Below are 20,958 nucleotides of genomic sequence, written 5' to 3' on the forward strand. Positions count from 1 at the left end.
TGGGTCACAGTGAGACCCAGTCTAAAAGGAAAAACAAGTAAGGTGTGGTGGTGTATGCTGGAGGCAGAGGCAGGCTGATTTCAATGAGTTCAAAGCCAGCCTGGTCTACGTAGTGAGTTTCAGGACAGTCAAGGTTACAGACTGAAATTGTCTACAAACAAAACAAATGCAATTGAACAGTGTTTGCAAAACTCGTTAAGTGAGAGAGGTCAGATGGATTCCCCAAGGGAAAGGCCTGGCTTCCAGCCCGCAAGGCAGGGCGTCGGGGGGTTCCTCCAAACACTGCACCTAGGCAGCAGAGGAGAGGAAGGTGCCCGGGAGCCCACCGCATCTTCAGCTGGAATCGGATCTCCTGGGTCCACTGAGGCCCTGCCTGGAACTCAGCGCGAGCGCCTCCGCAGAGAATCCTAATCCTAACGCTACCCAAGAGGAGTAGGATCCTCTCCCTAGGCGTGGCCCCTCCTGTCCCAGCGCGCCCGCCCCGCCCACTGACGCCACACGTCCCGCCCTTTCCCCGCCCCTTGCGGGCCGCGGCGGGGAAGCTGCCTTCCCATTGGTCTGGAGCTTCAGCAGACGCGCCTGCGATTGACGGACATTTGCGTCGCTCCCGCCTCCGATCCCGGCGCGGCGCGCGATTGGCTGAGGCTATGGAGAGTCTTCGGTGCCCGGCCTGGGCGGCGCGGACGAGGCCTGAGGCGGCGGCGCGAGGCAGGTGAGCTGCGGCGAGCGGGCTGGGCAAGAGCGGGGGAGTAGGCGGGGGAGGGGAGGGGAGGGGGGTCACCGCGGTTGCGCCGCGGACATTGGGGGACTGTCTTGGGACCGGCCGGGATGTAGGTGGCAGGGACAGCTCGAAGTGGGAACCGCCAACCGGCCACCACGCACGCGACGCCCTTCGCACTGCCAGGCCGCGCGCCCGAGCCCAGTGTCCCTTGTACCTTGCACTGTAGTCCCACCTGGCCCCGGACCCTTGGCGTGTTGGGTTCCGGGGTCTCCTGCTACCAGTCGGCGCGCAGGCGCAAGCGCCAACCCGGGGGCGCGCCCTCCCGGGGCACAGGTGGTGTAGGTGCGGGGAGGGGCGCGGGCCGAGTACCCAGTACCTGCTGGTTATCCGGAGCCAGCTGCCTTTGCCCCCAGCACGGCGCACGGGACAGTGCCAGGCTGGTCCGCTGGAGCTTTGTAGGTTGGAGCCTGGGGACCCGTGGGCATCAGCTGGAGGAACTTTGCTGCTGCCGGCTGTGGTGTGAAGTGCAGTCCCGCGACGTGCGCTTCGCGCTTGCCGAGGCAAGACTTCCTAATTAGATTTTGCCGGGCATTTTAACTTGACTGTTGCATATTTTAGATCTCTCCGGAACTCTTCTGCTTTCTGAGCTCCAGCCTCATGTTAATTTTTTTTCCGTCCCCCACCCCGCGGCTCCTTTTGTGTTTTTTACAAGACAGGATCTCACTATGGTACTTCTATCTCTAGAGATCCACCTGCCTCTGCTTCCTGGGTGCTGGGGTTAAAGGCGAGCTCAACAAAGCTGTTTTTTTTCTCTCTCTCTTTCTGTCTCTTGTCTATCAATCATCTATTTATTTATGGGTTGGGCCTCAGGTAGCCCAGGGCCGGCCTAGAACTTGCTATATAGCAGAAGATGACCTTGAGCTCCTAATTCTCTGCCTCCACCTCCATAGTGCTAGGATTAGATTATAAGCATGCACAATTGCACTTGTCATTGTTGCTGGGCCTGGGTCTGAACCCAGAGCTTCATGAGTCTCAGCCCTAGCCACATGTTCTTTTTTGTTTGTTTGTTTGTTTGTTTGTTTTTGGTTTTTCAAGAGGGGGGGTTCTGTGTATAACAGTTCTGGTTGTCTGAAACTTGCTTTGTAGACCAGGCTGGCCTCAAACTCACAGAGATCCACCTGCCTCTGCCTCCCAAGTGCTGGGATGACAGGTGTGTACCACCAACAACTGGTTGAGTCACTCTTACAATGTGCAGGCTGTGGTACTCTGCCCAGGCTATGGGTGACATGCTTGAGCCTTTGCTCCAGTCACATGAGCTTCTGAGAGGACTCTCCTGTTTTAGTTACCTTTTGGGTTTTTGTTGTTTTGGCCAGATTTTTTTTTTTATAGCTCGGGCAGGCCCAGAGTTGAAATCCAGATCCTTATGCTTCCAACTCCCCAGGGTCGGTGTTACAAGTGTATACTACCTTACCCTACTTGAGAGTTGTGCCAGAGATTTGGGGAAATGCTTTTAGTTCCTGAACGTTGGCAGCCTCAGTTTATTTGCCCTTTGGTCTTTCTGGAAGAGAACAGAAAGGGGACGAATTCAAGGTAGCAAGCTGCTCTGTGTGTGTGTTTATGAAAATTTCCATTTTAAACTATATGCAGTGTTACGAAACCATCACCATTATCTAGTTCCACCTTTTTATCACTCTAAAGGGAAACCCAGTCAGTACCCACCAAGCAGTCCCTCCCATTTTCCTTCTCTCTATCCGTTAGCTGCAGCTGTGCTCATTCTGGATGTCATATTTAAGGCTCATCCATGCTGTGTAGCGGGTGTCCCTATTCTATTACTTTCTGTGGCTGAATAGTTTCCTACTGCATGGACCTATTAAGTCTTTAAAAAAATATTTTATTTGCATGTGTATGTTTGCTGAGATCAAGAGTACAACTTGCTGGAGTCTGTTGCCTTCTTCACCTGTGTTAAGTTCTAGAGGACTGAAGTCAGGTCATCAAATTTGGTAGCAGACAGGTCTAACCTCTGAGCCACCCTTTGTAATCTTGTTTATCCACATCATTGGACATTTGGGTTGTTTCTATCTGTTGGGTTATTTAACTAGTGTTTCTGGGATGATAGGAACAAGTTTGTACTTGAGCACCTGTTTCTGAATATGTGCATGCTTACATGCATGTAGAGGCCCAAGGTTGATGTTCAGTCATTCTTTTCCTTTGTTTTTGTTTGTTTGTTTTCTTCAAGACAGGGTCTCCTGGTACTGTAGACTAGGCTTCAGACTTAAAAGATTTGCCTGTCTCTTCCTCCCAAGTTCTGGGATTAGAGGTGTGCAACATCATACTTTTTTGAAACAGTGCCTCTCACTAGAACCTAAGACTCACCAGTTTGGAACAGACTGGCCACTAAGCTCTAGAGATTCTCCTGTCTCTGCCTCTCTGATGCTAGGATTACAGTTGCAGGCTGCTGTGCCCAGCTTTTTCTGTGGGTCCTGGGGGTCAGACTCAGGTCCTCATGTTATGTTTCCAGCTCTTTACTGGAGCCAGGCCATGACTCCAGCCCCCAAGCACCTGTTTTTAATTCTTGGAATATAGGTCTAGGAGTAGAATGCTAGGTCACAGGCTTATTCTATGTTTAACTTTGTGGAGAGCATCCAGACTGTTTTTTGCAATGGCTGCATGTTTTATACAACCACCCACAACTCGGGAGAGGCCCACTTTCTCCACATCTCTGCTAATACTTGTTTTCCTTCTGTCCACCCCCCTACCCCTCATTACAGTGGCTGTGAAGTATATCATTGGCTTTGGTCTGCATGTCCCAGTTGACACAAGTGATGTGTGTGGATTGTTGCTTCAGCTTCACTGTCATCTGTTGTCTGTGTAGACCAGGCTGGTCTGGAATTAATGATCACCTGCCTCTGCCTCCCGAGTACCATGGCCCTCACCATCCTTTTGATAGTGTTTTTGTTTTTGTTGTTGCTTGTTTGTTTTGAAACAGGGTCTCACTGTGTGTGTAGCTGTGGCTGGCCTGGAACCCACTCAGGCTGTCTCAAACTTGGGGATCCATCTGCCCCAGCCTCTTGAGTATTTTTAATGCTCAAAGTGATAAAGTCCAATCTATCTGCTTTTTTCTTTGGATGGGCATATTGCAAACCCATTTTACAAAGACTTGTCTTTATATGTTCTTTTAAAAAGTTTGATAGTTTTTGTGGTTTTATTTGGGTCCTTGACGTGTTGTGAGTTCATTGTGGGCTGTGATGTCTGAGGGTCTGACTTCATTCTTCCCTTGGAAGCTCAACTGTTCTAGCACTATTTGCTAAAGGGAACTGCTTCCCTTGTCAATTGGCTCCAGATGTAAAGTTTACCTTTGGCCCTGTATGTCATTTTATTGGAGCAGGATGTCTTTCCAGATTCCAGTACCACATTGGTTTGCAGCTGATTTTGAAATCCGAGCTCAGCTCCTTTTTCCAGACTTATTTGCTCTCTGGAAACTTCTGTGGTTCAGTGTAATTGAAGGATGCTTTATTCCAGGTTTGTAGAAAGGGCCCTTGAGGTTTTGATAAGGGTCGCAGTGCATTTGTGCACATTGCTTTTCAGGATAGTGAGTCTGTTCTTGGACTTTTTGGGCCTTTTTACATTTCCTTGTGGCTAAGTTCTGCCCTTGGGTGGTTAAATTGATTGATTCCCAAAGCTTTTTGGATGCTGTTGTAAAAGGAATTCTCAATTCCACTTGACATTGCTCATTGCTAGCCTGTGGAAGTACATCTGGCTTTGTGTGGCTCTGTACCTTGCAGCTTTGCTGACTTTATTAGCCATCATTCTTGGTAGTGCTTTAGGATATTCTGTGTATGGAATCTTGTCAGCTGAGAGTAAAGGTTACCTTACTGTTACTGCCTTTCGGCCTTTCCGGTCTGTGTGCCTTTTTCTCCCTTTCCTTGAGTAATGGCTCTGGCTCACACTTCAGGACAGTATCAGATAACAGTGCTGCCTGTCCTGTTCCTTTTTGATCTTAGGGAGCATTCTGTCTTTTCACCTTTGGGTGTGATGTTGACTGTAGGCTTTTCATGGATGCCTGTATGGAGTGTTGAGGATCTCATTTGTTGAAGCTGAGGACAACCATTAACTTTTGCTCTTCCTGCTTCTACCTCCTGAGTGATGGGATTACATCTGCACCACCACACCTGGTTTATGCAATGCTGGGGATGGCACCCAGGGCTCTGTGCATGAGAAGTGTGCATTGTACCAGCTGAGCCACACCCACACATTTACATTTATGTGCCTTTTGTTTGTTTGTTTTTGTGTGTGTGTGGGTTTTTTTTGTTTTGTTTTGTTTTGTTTTGTTTTTGTTTTGAGACCAGGTTTCCCTGTGTAACAGCCTTAGCTGTTAGCTGCCTTGGAACTTATTTTGTAGACCAAGCTGGCCTCGAACTCACAGAAATCGGCCTTGTTCTGCCTTCTGAGTGTTGGGATTAAAGGCATGTAGCAACATCACCCTGCTATTTTTATTTTCTTAATTTTTCAAGGTGGGGTCTGCTTTGTACCTCAGACTTGGAGTTCTACTTTCCAAGAGTTGGGGATACAGATGTGAGCCACCACACCTACTTATTGAGTGTTGTGTTATACATGAAAGAGTATGGGGATTCTCCAGTACCCCTTTCTGTACTCATTGCCATGGTCATGTGGTTTTGCTTTAGGGCATCTCCAACAGATTTCTGGTCTAGCCATTTCCAGTCTCTTAGTTTACCTGACACCCTCACTTGGGGTATTAAATGGGTGCTACTAGTTTTTGAGTCTTTAGGGTCCTTCGATGAAAAAACGGGTACTGTTCGGCATTGTTCATGCAGAAGCTCTCTGAGCCTTTTCTGGTTTGAGTTGCCTCTCGTTCATATGGGATCCAAAAGTTCCTTTCCCTTTGGCTCTTCCTTTCTGTTCCATGCATATTTGCCTTTCCATGGAATCTGACATCTGTGTTCAACACTTTATTTATTCCCTGTGTGGGTGTATGTGCCATAGCACCCATTTGGAGAGTAGAGGACAGCTTGCTCGAGTCCATTCTCTCCTTGTTTCTGGGTTCCTGGGATCCAACTCAGGTCAGCAGGCTTTGCAGCAAGTGCCTTTGCCTACTGAGCCATCTTGCTGGCCTTGTGCTCATCTGTCACAGGGACCAGCTGACTGGAGCTTACCGACTGACCTATTTTCAAAGAACACGGGTATTTAATGGAGTGTGCTTTCCCCCTCTGGGTTTGTGAGTCTCGAGTACTCTCTTAGACACTCTGCTCCTTTTGGGGTCAACATCCCTTAAACCAGGTCAGTCTGTATTTACTCCCAGTAAATAGTGGTGCATTTTTAGAAGTCCGCCTCAGGACTCTTGCTCTGCCTTAAAGGTCTCAAGTGAGGTAAGAGAGTCCCAGGGACTGGCAGGATGCCTCCCAGGGCATGGATCCCTCAGGCCGCTGCTTCTAAGTGCCTGGAGAAGGGAGTGCCCTGTTGCTCTGGTGAATGCTCAAGGGGACTGCTCATGGATACTGGCTGGAGGGTTGCCATGCCACCTTCTTGATTGAAAACACTCTCTTGTTTTCTCCTCCCTACTCCCCAAATTTGGAACTCACTGCCATTCTGGACTGCCTACCCCACTAGATTTTCCGATGGTGAATCTGAGAATGCTAGCTCTGCATCTGAAACTAGTCTCTAAACAGGTGACAGGAGCAGCTCTCGCTGTAATGCTGGTCTCTGATGGGCTCTGCTCGTCAGACAACACAGTCTGTGCTGGTCAGGCCAGCACTCCTCATTCTTTTGGAGGTGTGGGCCATGTTCCGTGTGGAGACAAGATCTCTGTGGCAGACACCTCCTGATCTTTGCAGAATTAAGCTGCAGGTCACAGACAGGTGGTGTGAAAGGGCTTGCTGAACTGGTGATTCCCCCAGCAGGAGAGAGGATTCCCTCAGGGCATGTGAGGTTTCAGAGAGCCTCTGTCCCACCTGCCCTGCTGCTGCTGCTTTGTGCTTTGTTCAGGGTTTTCAGTGTTGGGTGTTGAACCCAGGACCTTAGACATGCTTATTTAGTACTTTCACTGAGCTGTGTGCCCTGGTTGTAGTCCCCTTTGTTTGTTTTGTTTTTGGAGACAGGATTTCTCTGTGGCTTTGGAGCCTGTCCTGGAAATCACTCTGTAGACCAGGCTGGCCTGGAACTCACAGAGATCTGCTTGCCTCTGCCTCCTGAGTACTGGGATTAAAGGTGTGTGCCAGCCCCTCTTCCCTTTGTTTTTTTTAAAATACATTTTGAGATAGGACAGGATCTTGTTAAGTTGCTCAGGCTAGCTGAGTACAGGCAGGCCTTGAACTTGATCTTCCTGTTTCAGCCTTTCAAGTAGCTGGAATTACAGACCTATCCCACCACACTGTGTTATGGTACTGATGTTCTAAAATTGGTTTGTTTGTTTGTTTGTTTGTTTTGAGACAGGGTCTCCCTTTATAACCCGGACAGGGCTAGAACTTTCTGTGTAGACCAAGCTGACTTGGAACTCAGATATCCTCCTGCCTCTGCCTTCTGGGCGATGTGAATATAGGTGTTCACCACCATGCCTGGCTTTTATTTTTTTTTAAGATTTATTTATTATGCATACAATGTTCTGCTGGCATGTATATCTGTACTCATCCCAGGTGATGGTAAATCATCGAGGTGGAGATAGAACATATGGGTACATGATACATGTGCTGTGTCTGTGCTTCCCTGGTTCTTTAAGAAGGTCTTGTAGGGATAGATCAAGTGAAGCATCTGTCTGGAAGGGCTGGGGGAATGTCCACTATCAGGGTGTGATGGGGTTTCAGAGTACCACTGAGGATGAGGCCTATGACAGATAGTGCTTCCTGGGAACCTGGAGGAGGGCCTGGCATCCTGTACTCCTCACCCCCTTGGATTGTATTAGGATGAACTCTTAGACCTGAGTCTCTGGGCCTCAGTTGGTATAGAAAGTGATTTTAAGACATGCTGTGGTCCTTGTGATATGTGGTCAAAACTGTGGCATTGCTTGTTGGGTGTATTTTATTGACAGTGCCAGGTGTTGTCAACCCCAACTGCAGCATCCTCCACCTTCCCAGAGACAGAAGGAGGTGCTGCCATCAGTTTTTAAGTTTGCTTTTTAGGGTGTCTCTGAGACCAAGTGCTCTGTATTTTTCACATAGGATTTCGTCACTGTAGGTGCAGATCAAATCCCTTGTGTGGCCAGTAACCTCAGACCCAAGCCAGGCAGTTGTCCCCAGCTGTGACCAGTAGAAAGATTGTGCTTGTTTTTATTGGTGAGGTGCAATTCTGTTCTGTGTTTTAGGTTTGTGTTGTTTGCATGAAATTAATTTTAATTTATTCCTGAAAATTTCCTGATGTGTTTTCTGTTTTGCTGTGAAATAAATACAGGCATTCTAGGTGGCAAAGAGTCAGGTGACAGGGTGAAAGAACTGAAACTCACTTTTGACCAAAACAGACAAGACCTGGGCTTGGTATTTTCATCCTTAGTGTATGTGGATTCCGCAAGGGGAGAGTGGTGTTAAGTGAGAAATCAGTGTGGCTGAAGGATCCTGCTGAGGTATGTCTACTTATAAAAACACTTCAGGGCTGGTGATGTGGCTCAGAAGTAGGACATGTGGAGGCCCTGGGTTCAATCCTTGGTATTAGAGAAGGAACACAAATAGTAGACACTTCTTAGATTGGACCCAGAGCTTGCATCTGAACAGTTTCCTTCTCTGGCCTGTGTTCTCCTGGGCAGCATAGGCACAGGACAAAGGCAAGTCCTCATCTGGATGACTTGGAAAGCAGAGCTTCTTCTGTGTCAGCTTTCTCTGGAGCGCTGGCTCTCCACCTGATGTTCTCTGTGGGCCAGTGTGTTAGGTAGTGCCCTGGAGTGGAACCTGCACTCAGCTCCCGCCTTTGCCCCAGCACCAAGTTGACTTCAAGCAAATCCTTGTTTTAGAGGCCAGAGCACCGGTGAGGAGCATGGGATGAACAAACTCATGTCAGTGGTGACACTGGTTCAGGTCGCCAGAAAGGATGGAAGAGTGACAGGACCTCTGTGACCAACAGGTTCTTTACAGGGTTTTCTGATGCTGTTAAAAACAGTTGCATTTCTTGACGTAGAGTTTTGTTACCCTTTGGCCAATAGGAGCAGATCATTTCCCACCAGTCCCACAGACTGAGGCCCCACAGGAGGCAGACTGTGGTCAGCAGATGAGGGGACCTTGGAGTTGGAGCACTGTGGTTATGCTAAGCCTGTTCTTGGACACCAGAAGGGGGAGCAGCAGATTACATTTGGCCTGTAGGTGGTGGCATGAGCTTGTGAGGGTCCAGCCATAGTTGAGCCATCCATGCTGATCAGTGGACTTTTGAGTTAATCTTTCATCTCTGGGACTGCTGACTTAGGAGGAAACAAATCTTTTTTAAAAATTCATTTATTTTAAACTTATACATTCCTTTATTGTTTCTTTCTGTGTGTATGAGAGACAGACAGACAGAAGAAAGACACTCATGTGGTGGTGTGCATATGTGACGATCAGAGAACGGCTTGTGGAGTCAGTTTCCAGTTCCTTCCTTCTACCATGTGGGTCCCAGGGATTTGAACTCAGGTTGTTAGGCTTGGCTCCAAGTGCCTTGACCTGCTAAGCCATCTTGCCAGCCCTGACTGTCTGTCTGTCTGTCTCTCTCTCTCTCCAGCTGTGAGCTTGAACTAATTTGTTTCTTTTTAAACTGAAATATAGCTTATATTCCTACACAGTAATTGCAGCTAACGTTGTAGTGTGTCTGTCAGGCTTTGCCTTATGTGTACTAATTCATTCTGTCCTCTCTGGTTTGGTTTTTTTGTTTTGTTTTTCGAGACAGGGTTTCTATGTGTAGCTTTGGAGCCTATCCTGGAACTTGCTCTGTAGACCAGGCTGACCTCAAACTCAGAGAGATCCACTTCCTGATGCCTCCCAAGTACCGGGATTAAAGGCATATGCCACCACTGACCAGCTTTGTTTTGGTTTTATGAGATCATCTTACCTTCTCTATATAGCCCAGGCTGCCTATGTAGTTCCTTTCTGCCTCAGCTTCCTGAATAGCATTGATTACAGGTGTGTGCAATTGAGTAAAATAAATTTTAATGGTAACTGTTGTACTATAATTCAAGTCTGCAACAAGCTTGAAAAAGAGTGGGCTGTGCTCTCCTGTCTGCCAAATTTTGTACAGCACCTCCAGAGCCTTGTACTGATTTGACCTGTTGCTCTTTGGAGAGTATGTGTGTGTGCATGCTCATGTATGTGAACCTATGTGTACAGGCATGTTTTCTGGAGTAATTGCCTGGATCATCAGTAGACCACTGAACTGGTAAGTGTGGGCCCAGGGCAAGATGGGTCAGTGTCCTTACTAAGCAGTATTGGGAAACAGGAAGTGTGACGATGCTCTGCACACAGCTTTGTGTTTAGTAGTCTTTCTCTGGAGAATATGATCCCAGGGCTGTCTGGATTCAAGAGACATCAGGTTTAATGAGGGGAGGGTTAGGGTCTGCAGGCTTTCTCTCACAGTAATTGCTTCCTCTTTGTCCTGCCCCAGACCTGGCTGCCTGGATTTAGCTTATGTTCACGCTGATATTCTGTGTGGCATCACCTTTGCATCCCAGTTCATTAAAAACCTTTTCAGAGCCCACCACTCTCAGCTACAGGTCTTCTGCCCCCTTCTGTGGATCTTCCAGCTTTCTATGGGAAGCTGGCCTGTGGCCCCTGGTTTCCTTTGCTCCTGCAGATTTGTGCTCAGAGGAAGTTAGGTTCTCCTTGGATAGTGGCATATGGTGTTCCACTGACAGGGAACTGAGATGAGCTATGCAGGGGCCAGGGTATGCAGTGGATGTGTGGGCTCCTCTGTCCTGGAGCTTTCGTCTTGTTTCATGGATATGAGCATGCTGAGGTATTATCCCAGATAGAAAAGCATATGTTGTCTCTTACATGTTCCTGATCCCCAGCTTTGGAAACCAAGTCATGGCTGTGTGAGACTTCGTTGACGCACACAGGTGGCATGAGTGGGATGACAGGGCTGAGTCTCCCTCTGCTATTACCCCCAGTGATCCCTGTCTTCCATCCTTACCAGGCTTATAGGCATCCGCCATTGGATTTTGGCATTGCTCTGCATGTCCTGGGGGTTGAGCCAGGCCAAAAATGTCCCATCCACCAGGGTGTTTAGACTGCAGTTGTAGAGAACTTGATGAACGTCAGTGGTGGCTTTGGGCTCACGTCTGACCCTGCCAAACATTGCATTTTCCAGAAGACTGGGTAGTGAAAAGTCTCTTTGGGTTAGGGGCCCACTATTTTCCTTATCCATTAGACCACTGGAGCTTTTGATGGTTCAGCCAGTAAAAGCACTGACTGCTTTTCCAGAGGACCCAATTCAATTCCCAGCACACACATGGGAGCTCATAACTGCCTGTAGCTCTAAGATTTGACCCTCACACTGACATACATACATAAAATAAAAATACATTATTAAAAAAGAAAAGTCCCTTTGGGGAATGAAGGTAGGAAATTTGTTTTGATGTTAAGTGAATTACGGGATGACAAGAAGGAGTTGAACCACCTGTCCTGAAGAATGAAAATAGGAGTGTTTGCTGATGCTGTCACTTGGCCCAGAATGTTTTGGTTACCTGCTCAGAATCCATTGTTACATTCTACCAGGGCGGGGCCTGTTGGTCAGAGGTTGGGAGGCAGTGTTCGTGAGGCCCCCGAGCCAGCCAGGAGGTCGGAGCCAGTGAGGTGTCAAGTTCTGTGCCTTGACATTCTCCTTTGGGTCTCTTCAAGTGCCCCTAACATGCAAAGAGGGGGATGGAGAAGCTAAGCAGGTATCAGGAATTATTGGATTCAGCAGTTACTGTTATCTACAAAAGGTTGCCCACATGTCCCCTCACCTGCCAGGAGTGTGGCTGGCAGGCTGAAGTGTTTTGTCAGACACAGGTGTGCTGTGAGGTTCTTAGACCTGCTGGGTGTGTGACAAGTGTCTGCTGTCCTACCTGCTCAGGAAGCTGAGGCAGGAGGGTTTCTTGAGCCATGGGTTGAGGACAGCCTGGAAGACACCGTGAGACTTCTTTTCTTGGAGAGAGAGAGAGAGGTAGAGGGAGAGAGAAAGGGAGGGAGAGAGAGAGAGAGAGAGAGAGAGAGAGAGAGAGAGAGAGAGAGAAAGAGAATATCAGTGCTGTAGTAGCAGCAATGTATAACACAGTCTTACATCCTAGGCTTTCCTAGAACTCCTGATCCTCCTGCTTGTGTCTCCAAGATGTTGGGTTGATAAGCATGTGTCACCATAGAGATACCATATAGATATGGTAGCCCTAATGAGTGTCTTATTTTTAATGGAATATTTGGGCTATTTTAAGGAAAATAGTGTTAGGGCTCAGTGGGTAAGACTATTTCCTGCTCTTGCAGAGGAAGGACCCAAGTTTACTTACCAGAACCCACAGCCATGTGACTACAGTTCTATGGGCTACAACACCCTTATCTGGCTTCTGTGAGCACCAGTCATGCACATGGTGCCCATACATATATGCAGGCAAAACATTAATGCTCATAAAAAAATTAAATCTTTAAACAGAAAAGAAAATGTCAGCCAGGTGATTGGTGATAGCACAGGCCTTTAATCCCAATACTCAGGAGGCAGAGGCAGTCAGATCTTTGTGAGTCCCAGGCCAGCCTGGTCTACAAGAGATAGTTCCAGGATAGCTAGGGCTATACAGAGAAACCCTGTCTTGAAAAACAAAAACAAACAAACAAAAAATGACGTAATGACAGTGCTTTTCACTGTCATTCATATATAATGTAACATTTTATCATTGTTCAGGATAGTGCTATTTTCCATTTTATTTATTTGGTTTTTCTTTTTTTGTTTTTTGTTTTGAGACAGAGTTTCTCTGTAGTTTTGTAGACCAAGCTGGCCTCAAACTTACAGAGATTCATCTGCTTCTGCCTCCTGAGTGCTGGGATTCAAGGTGTGTAGATAGGGTTTTATCTGTAGCTTAGGCTGGCCTGGAGTTCACAGCACTCCTGCCTCAGAGTGCCAGGGTTGGCAGGTATCAGCCACCATTTCATTTCCCTAGATTTTCAATGGGTTATGATTCCCATTACTATGAGGAGTTGTTTCATTTTGTTTTGTTTTTTAGTTCTGGAGTAGAACCTGGGGCCTTGTGAATAGAAGGTGTGCAGTCTTAAGCATAGTCCTACTAAGCTGCCTCCCACCTTTACGAGAACTTTGAGTACATTCCATTAAATGTGTGTGTGCTTGCACACCTGTACTTTGTATTTTTAGCCAGAGGAAGATTTGAGTCATTATAAAGAATTGAAGATGAGAACTTGAGAAACAGTGAGCTCCCTACAGTTTTATGTTTGCCTAAGGGAGGAGGGTATAACAGTCTCAAACTTCTGTTTATTCCTCCCATTCTTTGCTGTTGGGTTTTCTTGTTTGGTTCTGAGATGCTTGTGCAGACATCAGCTTTGCAGCATAGTTTGGCATGCTGCTGTATGACCATAGGATTAAAGTTAGTCATCTTATCCAGAAGACTGAGAACATATGACACCTTCAAGAAATGGAAAGTCACAGGCCCAGTGTGGTGGTGCACACCTTTAAACCTCAGCTCCCAAGGAAACTGAGGCAGGGGGATCTTTGTGAGTTCCAGAACTACATAGAGAGACCTCTAAAATAAAATAAAAATCTTTTTAGCCAGGTGTTGTGGCTCACACTTTTCATCCTGGCACTTGGGAGGTGGCAGAGGCAGCAGATCTTTGTGAGTTCAAGGCCAGCTTGGTCTACAAAGTGAGTTCCAGGACAGCCAAGGCTCTGTTATACAGAGAAACCCTGTCTGGAAAAACAAAGGAACAAACAAACAAAACAGAGGAGGAAGAGAAGAAAGAAATGATGGCACTGGGTGGTGGTGGCACATGCCTTTAATCCCAGCACTCTGGAGGCAAAAACAGGTGGATCTCTTTGAATTTGAGGCTAGCCTGGTCTACAGAGCAAGTTCCAGGACATCTAGAGCTGTTAAATAGAGAAACCCTGACTCAAAATACCCAAAAAAGAAATAAAGAAAGAGATAGTCACATTTCAGCATTTCAAAAAAGGGCTTTGGAGTCACTGTCAGGTTTTCTTGGAAAGTGCCCAGTTTATGTCATTATAATCTGACCCAAGACTTCTCTTGCTAGTTTTTTAGTGAGGTTCTCACATGGTAGGCCTTGTTGGCTTCAAACTCAAAATTCTTCTGCTTCAGCCTCCCTAGTGTTAGGATTATAACCATGCCTCACCCACTTGTTACCTTTTGGTTTTGGTGGGGTGGAGGGGGTGTATATTTTGTGTGTGTGTGTGTGTGTGTGTGTGTGTGTGTGTGTGTGTGTGTACGTGCACGTGCGTGCACAGGTGTACAAGTGTGGATATCAGAGGACAGCTGCAAGTGTTCATGCCTTCCACCTGGAGACCGTGGTTGTGTACACCAGGCTGGCTGACTTACATACTTGTGGGAATTTTCCTCTCTTACCTCCCATCTCACCATCAAAACACTGGCATTACAGATGCACTTCTGTGTCTGGCTCTATGGGTTCTGGGATCCAGCCCTGGTGGAGTATGCTTGTGTGGCTGGAGTTTCTTTTTATGTGCACATTTGGAGCTGACACATGACAGAGCTTTTTGACTTGGGACTAAGAAAAACTTATCTGTTACAGTCAAAATGGGGCTGCTAGCTCTGTCTCTAGACCTCTGCTAACCCTTTAACACCTGGTCCTCTTCTGTTCCCTCTGCAGCATGGTCTGAGGTGGTGAACATGGACTTTTCTCGGCTACATACATACACTCCACCCCAGTGTGTGCCGGAGAACACCGGCTACACCTACGCACTCAGGTGAGTGAGTGTCCTGTCGTGGTCCAGCACCATGAGGCCTCAGAGCACACAGCTGTGTGTTAGTGTGACAGTCACACAGTGTTCTCTACAACCAAGTGGGCATGGAGGCTGTGAGTGGCTCCTAGGACTGTGGGCTTCTGAGTCACATCTTCCAGTGACTCAGGTGTTAGTCACTTTGAGTGACTCACTGTTTCAGGCTCTACCCTGTGGTCATGATTGGGAGCAAGTCTGAGAGTGTGACCAGTGTTTTGTCAGTAGTTTGGGCATCCCTCCGGAGAGACCCTGGTCTAGGGCCTGCCTTTGGAAGGCCAAATTCCAGGAGCATGGTCCAGACAGGATGTTCTTACTCTTTGGGTCCTTTGAGCCTTAGTAACTGCTTGCTGCTTTGTTCCTTTCCAGTTTGCCAAATGGAAAGGAAGATTGCAGAGGGTCTCACTGCAAGCTGTGGTATGTGCTGAGGAGAATCAGTTACTAGGTTAGGGCATGACTGGCAGGTAGGAAAACTTGGATGCGTGGCAAGACGTAGGAGGCACATGGAATGTGTGTGCTGAGTCATTGTTCAGTGGCTTCACTTATAAGGGTAAATCCACAAGAAAACCTGTGTGTGTATGTGCATATTTGTGTATGTGTGGGCATACCTGTAAGCTGGTATGTGTATGTGGAGACCAGAGATAGACAGTGGTTATCTTCCTTGTTTGTTCTTACCTGTTTCATTAGTGCAGGCTCTCACCAAGTTCAGAGTTCACCAGTTTGGTTAGTCTAGCTAGCCTGTTTGCTCCAGGGGTCTCTGTCTCCTGAGCACTGGGATTACGGACAGGCTTCCATGCCTTTCTCATGCCATGTTGGTGAGCACTTCTGAACAGTCTCGCCAGCCCCAAGAAGGTGCTTTTGGACAGCAGTGGTCAGCTGTGATGTGTGACAATTCTGTTTTCCATTCCCATCCTCAGTCCAGTTGCACTTGCAACTCAGTTTATGTTTTGAGACAGGTTGTCCCCATGTATCTCAGGCTGTCCTCAAACTCACAGTGTTTTGGCCAGAAGCCTATAGTATGTCAGAAGTAAATGAGTGGCCAACTCAGGTGACTTCCTTGAGCCTGTCTGGGAACATAGAAATAGTTATTCTTAGTGACTTATTTTTAGCCTTTATGACCTATTTTAAGTACAGTGTTAATCCATGTGTTCGGGGAAAGCTGTGCTTGGCTGCAGTGAAGTTTGACACCTTTGCTCAGTTAGGCTTGTGGGGCCTGTGGACAGTTGATGTGGAGAAATGGTGCAAGGTGACAGTGTGTTAGGTATGTAGACTGGGGTTCAGCTGAGGATTTAAATCCACAGAGCTGTGCTTATGTAGGGCTGAGTAGGCCAGACCTGTCTGGGAATACAGAGGCGGAGTCAGAAGAGACATGTGACTGTGGGTCTAAGCCAGTTACCAGTGGGTAGCAGCTAGACCCCGAAAGTAAACGAGATTGCCATAGGCCATGGATAGCATGGCCCAGCAGAGTAGAGCAGGCTTGGAACAGAGGAGCCAGTCTGACAGAGGTGAAGGGGAGACCCAGTGGTGACGGTCAACCTAGGCACAGCCATGGCACAGGCAGCCTGTGGGTACAGTTCTAGGCTTCTGGTCCCAGCTTCTCTGAAAACTTGTCATAGTGCCCAGCCAGATGCTCAGTGTGGCAGGAGGCAAAGCAGCTGCACCCTACTCTGTTCTGGTAACACCTGCTAACCCATTCCAGTGCTGGTCCAGCAGCTTCCATGTCTGAAATCTTTGCCATGTCAGTGACTGTTCAGACACTCCATGGGTTTAAGTAAAATGTCTTTCTCTTGGAAGATGCACTGTGAGAATTTGTAGGATGGAGAAATTGGTCTGCTGCCACCAGCTCCATCCTGCAGTGACACTGACTCCCTCATGCCTAGTTTTGGTGGGATGTGTTGACACAGGTCTTTAATCTCAGCACTCAAGAGGCAGAGGCAAATGGACTAATGTTTGAGGCCAGCCTGGTCTACATAGAGAATTAAAAAAAAAAAAAAAAAAGGTCTCCCAAATCTGTCTCCTTTTGTTCATAGTGAGTTTTCACATCACCCAAACATGTGATGTTTGAATAGCTCCTTTCTTCCTTGAGTGTTCCATATTTCCTGTGAAATGGTACTAGGTCTAGAAGTTTAAGCACTTATTGTTTGTGTGTGTACATAATACACGTCTGGGTTTTCATATTTCTGTGTCCTCAGCTGTATGTCTGTGTTGAGGCAAATATCAGCGTCAGGTATTATCTGCCTTTTTTTTTTTTTGAGACAGGATCTGAACGTGGGGCTCACTGACTCTGCGAGACTGTCTTCCCAGTGCTGGGGTTACAATCACAGGCCACCCACACTTGTTTATTTTTGTGTGTGTGGGTGCTGGGGATTGAACTCAAGTCCTTCCGCTGTATTTCAAGCACGTTAATAACTGATTTATCTCCACAGCTACTGTTTCTCTCCCCCTCCCCCCCAAGAGAGGATCTCACTAGCTTGGCACCGAAGTTCAGTTTTGCATCACCATACGGGCTCTCTTCGCTGGCGTGGCTTCATGCCCAGTGGTGTGATGGAGTCTTGTGTTGTAGTCTAGAGAGACTCGAGGCTCCTCTTGGAGATTTGAGGTAGCTTGTGTTGTTCCTTGATCCACCTGTTGTCAGTCTGGTCAGCTGCTCACAAGGGTCATGACAGCTGTTGATGGCTTTTGTCTCCCTCAGAGAGGAAGCCTCACCCAGAAATCCTCAGGCTTGGAGCTGTTTGCTCTGCCAGCAGTCACTGCTTTTTTTTTTTTTTTTTTTTTTTTTTTTTTTTTTTGTCTGTCAGGAGGGAGGCTACCTACAGGGTGAGAGGTGGCTGCAGTGAGCCACCCTCAGTGTGCCTGGGAATCAGGGGTCTGCAGCAGGCCAAGTGCAGTGGAAAGCCAGGCCTGGTGAGACGGAACATTGTTAGTCAGCTGCTTAAAGCCAGGGTCCTCAGGGAGTAGCTGTTCTGGTGGAGTTGGGCGTGAGATGGCCAAGTGTGCTTGTTACCTTTTGCTTTGGGCCCCTGCTGAGAGAGACAGTTTGGATGCTGTGGTGAGACCTAAGAGAGAATCTAAGGTGTGGAGAGTGGAAGAAGTGACTAAGAAGGAAAGGTCCCTGGAGGTTGGGAGGGACTCAGTTCAGGGCATAGAACATGGCTTCAGGAAGGAAGGGTGTGTGTCAGGCTTCCCTCTTTAAGGAGCTCTGTGTGTGTGTGTGTGTGTGTGTGTGTGTGTGTGTGTGTGTGTGTGTGTGTGCACGTGCACGGTGTGCATGCACACGCAGATGTTACTCAGGAGAGCAGAGGCAGTAGGTTTGAGACTTACCTGGCCTACATAGTGAATTCTAATGTCTGTGGAGAAGGCTTAGTGGGTTTATTCATGTGTTACCACCAAGCCCAGTGAACTAACTCCTATCCCTGGGACTCAAATGGTGGGAAGAAAGACTGTCCCTCATAAGTTATCCTCTGACCTGCACATACAAACCATGTGTGTACACAATGTTTATTATATAACTTGAGGCATCATGTAATATCCAAGCCACACACAGTCAACAGTTAGTGGAGCAGTTTCTGTTTTCTCTTAGCTTCTATGTGGTAGGCCCCATTTCTCTGGCTAGACAGTTCTCAGTTCTGGTCCTTTGCAGACAGAGTAAGCAGACAGCCTGTGCTCTGCCTGGAATCTGAGGCAGATTTCTTAGTCAATGTTCTGTTGTTATGAAGAAACACCATGACCAAAGCAACCTTTTTTTTTTTTTTTTTTTTTTTGTCTTTTTGAGACAGAGTTTCTCTGTATTACTTTGGAGCCTGTCCTGGAACTAGCTCTGTAAACCATGCCCAGGCTTGCCTGGAACTCACAGAGATCTACCTGCCTCAGCCTCCTGAGTGCTGGGACTAAAGGCATGTGCCACCACCACCACCCGGCTATCAAAGCAGCTCTTACAAACAAAAGCATATAATTGGGGCTTCTTAAAATGTCAGAGGTTTAGTCCATTATTATCATGGCAAAGCAAGGCAGCACACAGGCAGATGTGGCTCTGAAGAAGTAGCTGAAGAGTTCATCCTGATCTGAAGGCAGTGGGCAGAGGCTACTGGGCTTGGTGTGGGCTTTTGAAACTACAAAAGCCCATTCCCAGTGACACACTTCCTCCAACAAGGCCACACCTTCTCATCCTTCTCAAATAGCTCCACTCCCTGGTGACTAAGCATTCCAGTATGAGCCTCTGGAGACCATTCTTTTTGTTTTGTTTTGTATTTTGAGACAAGGCTTCATTGTGTGGCCCTGGATGCCCTTGAACTCACAGAGATCCTCCTGCCTCTGCCTCCCAAGTGCTGGGGTTAAAGGCTGCCTGACTTTGAAGATCATTCTTACTCAAACCACCACAATGCTGGTCCATGTCATAGATCAATTCTGATGTGAAATGTAATCTTTGTAAACTGAAGCCATAATTGTATATAGTACTCTGCTAGAAGGAAGCTGTCTAATTTTAGGGTTCACTTAAATTGGCTTGGCAAATGTTCTTATTGAGTACCCTGCTGTCAGCTCTTACCTCATCATGACCTGGCTTATTTGCTGGTGCACTCTGTCTCAAGCACCCTTGACACCCTAAAGTAAAGGCCTTGCCTGCTGACACTGCTTGAACTGCCTTCTGACTTGGTGTCCCACCTGTGAGATCTTACTTCACCCATGCCCTTGAGGCCACAGACCCTTGTGTTAGCAGGGCATGAGCCTGGAAAGACACTAGCTCCTCCTGGCTCCTGGATTGCCTATAGAGCCCAAGGTATCTGTCATTCCCCTGTCTACTTTGTCTTCTTTCATGTTCTTGTGAGGTGCCCAGCTGACATCACTCTCTTTGCCTCTTTTCCCAGGATGCCTCATGCTCATCTATTGTCACCTTTACCATGTGCAGCTTCTTTTCCAGGGTGACTGGGTTACTTGTGTCTTGATGAAGAGGGTTGCCGCAAATGGGGTTAGCATAGCCTCACCCTCAGGGTACCTGAGAGGGGAACCAGCTGGCTTCAGGCCTGAACAAACTGAATACACACAGAATGGTGTATCTTTCTATCCATTGCACTGATCTGACATTTGTGAGGGGGGCATTGGAAGTGACTGTCTTTGCTATGGCTCAGAAGGATTTTATGTTCATCTAGCTTCATTGTATGAAATGTGTGTTCTGGGGCTTTCCATTTTGTTCTCAAGAACATATTGCTGACCTCACTTTCAGTCCCTGTAGTGTCTTAGTGGCCCTGTCAGGATTCTAGGAGTCTTGGCCTGCCCTAAACTGTTCTCAGATGAAGTTCCAGGCCTCCCCACCTGGAGACCGCAGGTGAAGGGGGTTGGCAAAGGCCCATGCACAGCTGCCTTACTGACTGATGCCTGCCTTTGCAGTGCAATAAAGTTATCATATAGGAGTGTTTGGCTCCTGGCCTGGCAACCAGTGCTTCCTCCAGCCCTGTCTCTCTCCAGTTCTAGTTATTCTTCGGATGCTTTGGATTTTGAAACTGAGCACAGGTTGGAACCTGTATTTGATTCTCCGAGGATGTCCCGCCGCAGCTTGCGCCTGGTCACAACAGCAACATATAGCAGTGGGGACAGCCAGGCTGTTGACACCCACATCAGTACCAGCAGGGCCACTCCCTTCAAGGAGAAAGAAACCAGGTGAGCACCATGTGGCTTGTCTTCACAGCTTCCAAACCCACTGGCTTTCCAGCTTGTCAAAGCAAGCTGTTTCCCCCGAATTGTGTGTGTACACATGTGTTAATGCATAGATCTGTCCTGTGAACTGACTGAAATTGTCTTGGAGTGCTCAAAGTATCTGTTGTCTACCCAGGAATTGAGCTGATATGCTAATGTGCATGAGATGGCAATGTGGATGAACTTGTCATGGTCACAGACATAAGCTGCCTCATCCTGGGATGAGCTGAGCTTCAGTGGCCTACCAAATGTGGAGGGATGGAGTCTTGCTGCTGATCTGTCACAGCTGACTGAAGCCTGTCTGTGACTTGTGTCAACTGTGTACCTATGCACATACAGTATACTAGGACTGCCTAGTATATTTTGTCTCTCTACCTTCCATGCTTTAGTCTTCACTGTAGCCAATGGCAAAAGTTCCCACCATCTTGCCTTTCTGAGACACTGTATATTAACACTGCCTTTCACCACACCAGGTTCCTGGAGGCAGTGGTTTGATGCTTTGTTGTTTTTGTTTTTCAAGACAGTGTATCTCTGTGTAACAGTCCTGGCTGGCTGTACTGGAACTTGCTTTATAGTCCAGGCTGGCCTCAAACTCATAGAGAGCCACCTATCTCTGTAGTGTTGGGATTAAGGATATATGCCAC

At 47.5% G+C, this 20,958-nt stretch overlaps 1 protein-coding gene across 9 annotated transcripts in view; it reads left to right on the forward strand.

Moving 5' to 3' along the window:
• Window positions 1-556: 556 nt before the first annotated feature.
• Window positions 557-20,958, forward strand: part of Sun1 (Sad1 and UNC84 domain containing 1) — a 45,484-nt gene continuing 25,082 nt past the window's right edge. For 6 of the 9 annotated variants that reach the window (XM_051205417.1, XM_051205419.1, XM_051205422.1 and 3 more), the window contains exons 1-3: window positions 557-712; window positions 14,500-14,596; window positions 20,087-20,278. In XM_051205417.1, coding sequence (XP_051061374.1) covers window positions 14,520-14,596; window positions 20,087-20,278 — 269 coding nt within the window. In that variant the 5' untranslated portion in view covers window positions 557-712; window positions 14,500-14,519. Of the gene's footprint in view, window positions 713-11,414; window positions 11,562-14,499; window positions 14,597-20,086; window positions 20,279-20,958 lie in introns of those variants that run through there. The other 3 variants (XM_051205418.1, XM_051205420.1, XM_051205421.1) reach the window with 3 other exon arrangements.

This window comes from Phodopus roborovskii, unplaced genomic scaffold, assembly GCF_943737965.1.
Source record: "Phodopus roborovskii unplaced genomic scaffold, PHOROB, whole genome shotgun sequence".
Lineage (NCBI taxonomy): Eukaryota > Metazoa > Chordata > Mammalia > Rodentia > Cricetidae > Phodopus > Phodopus roborovskii.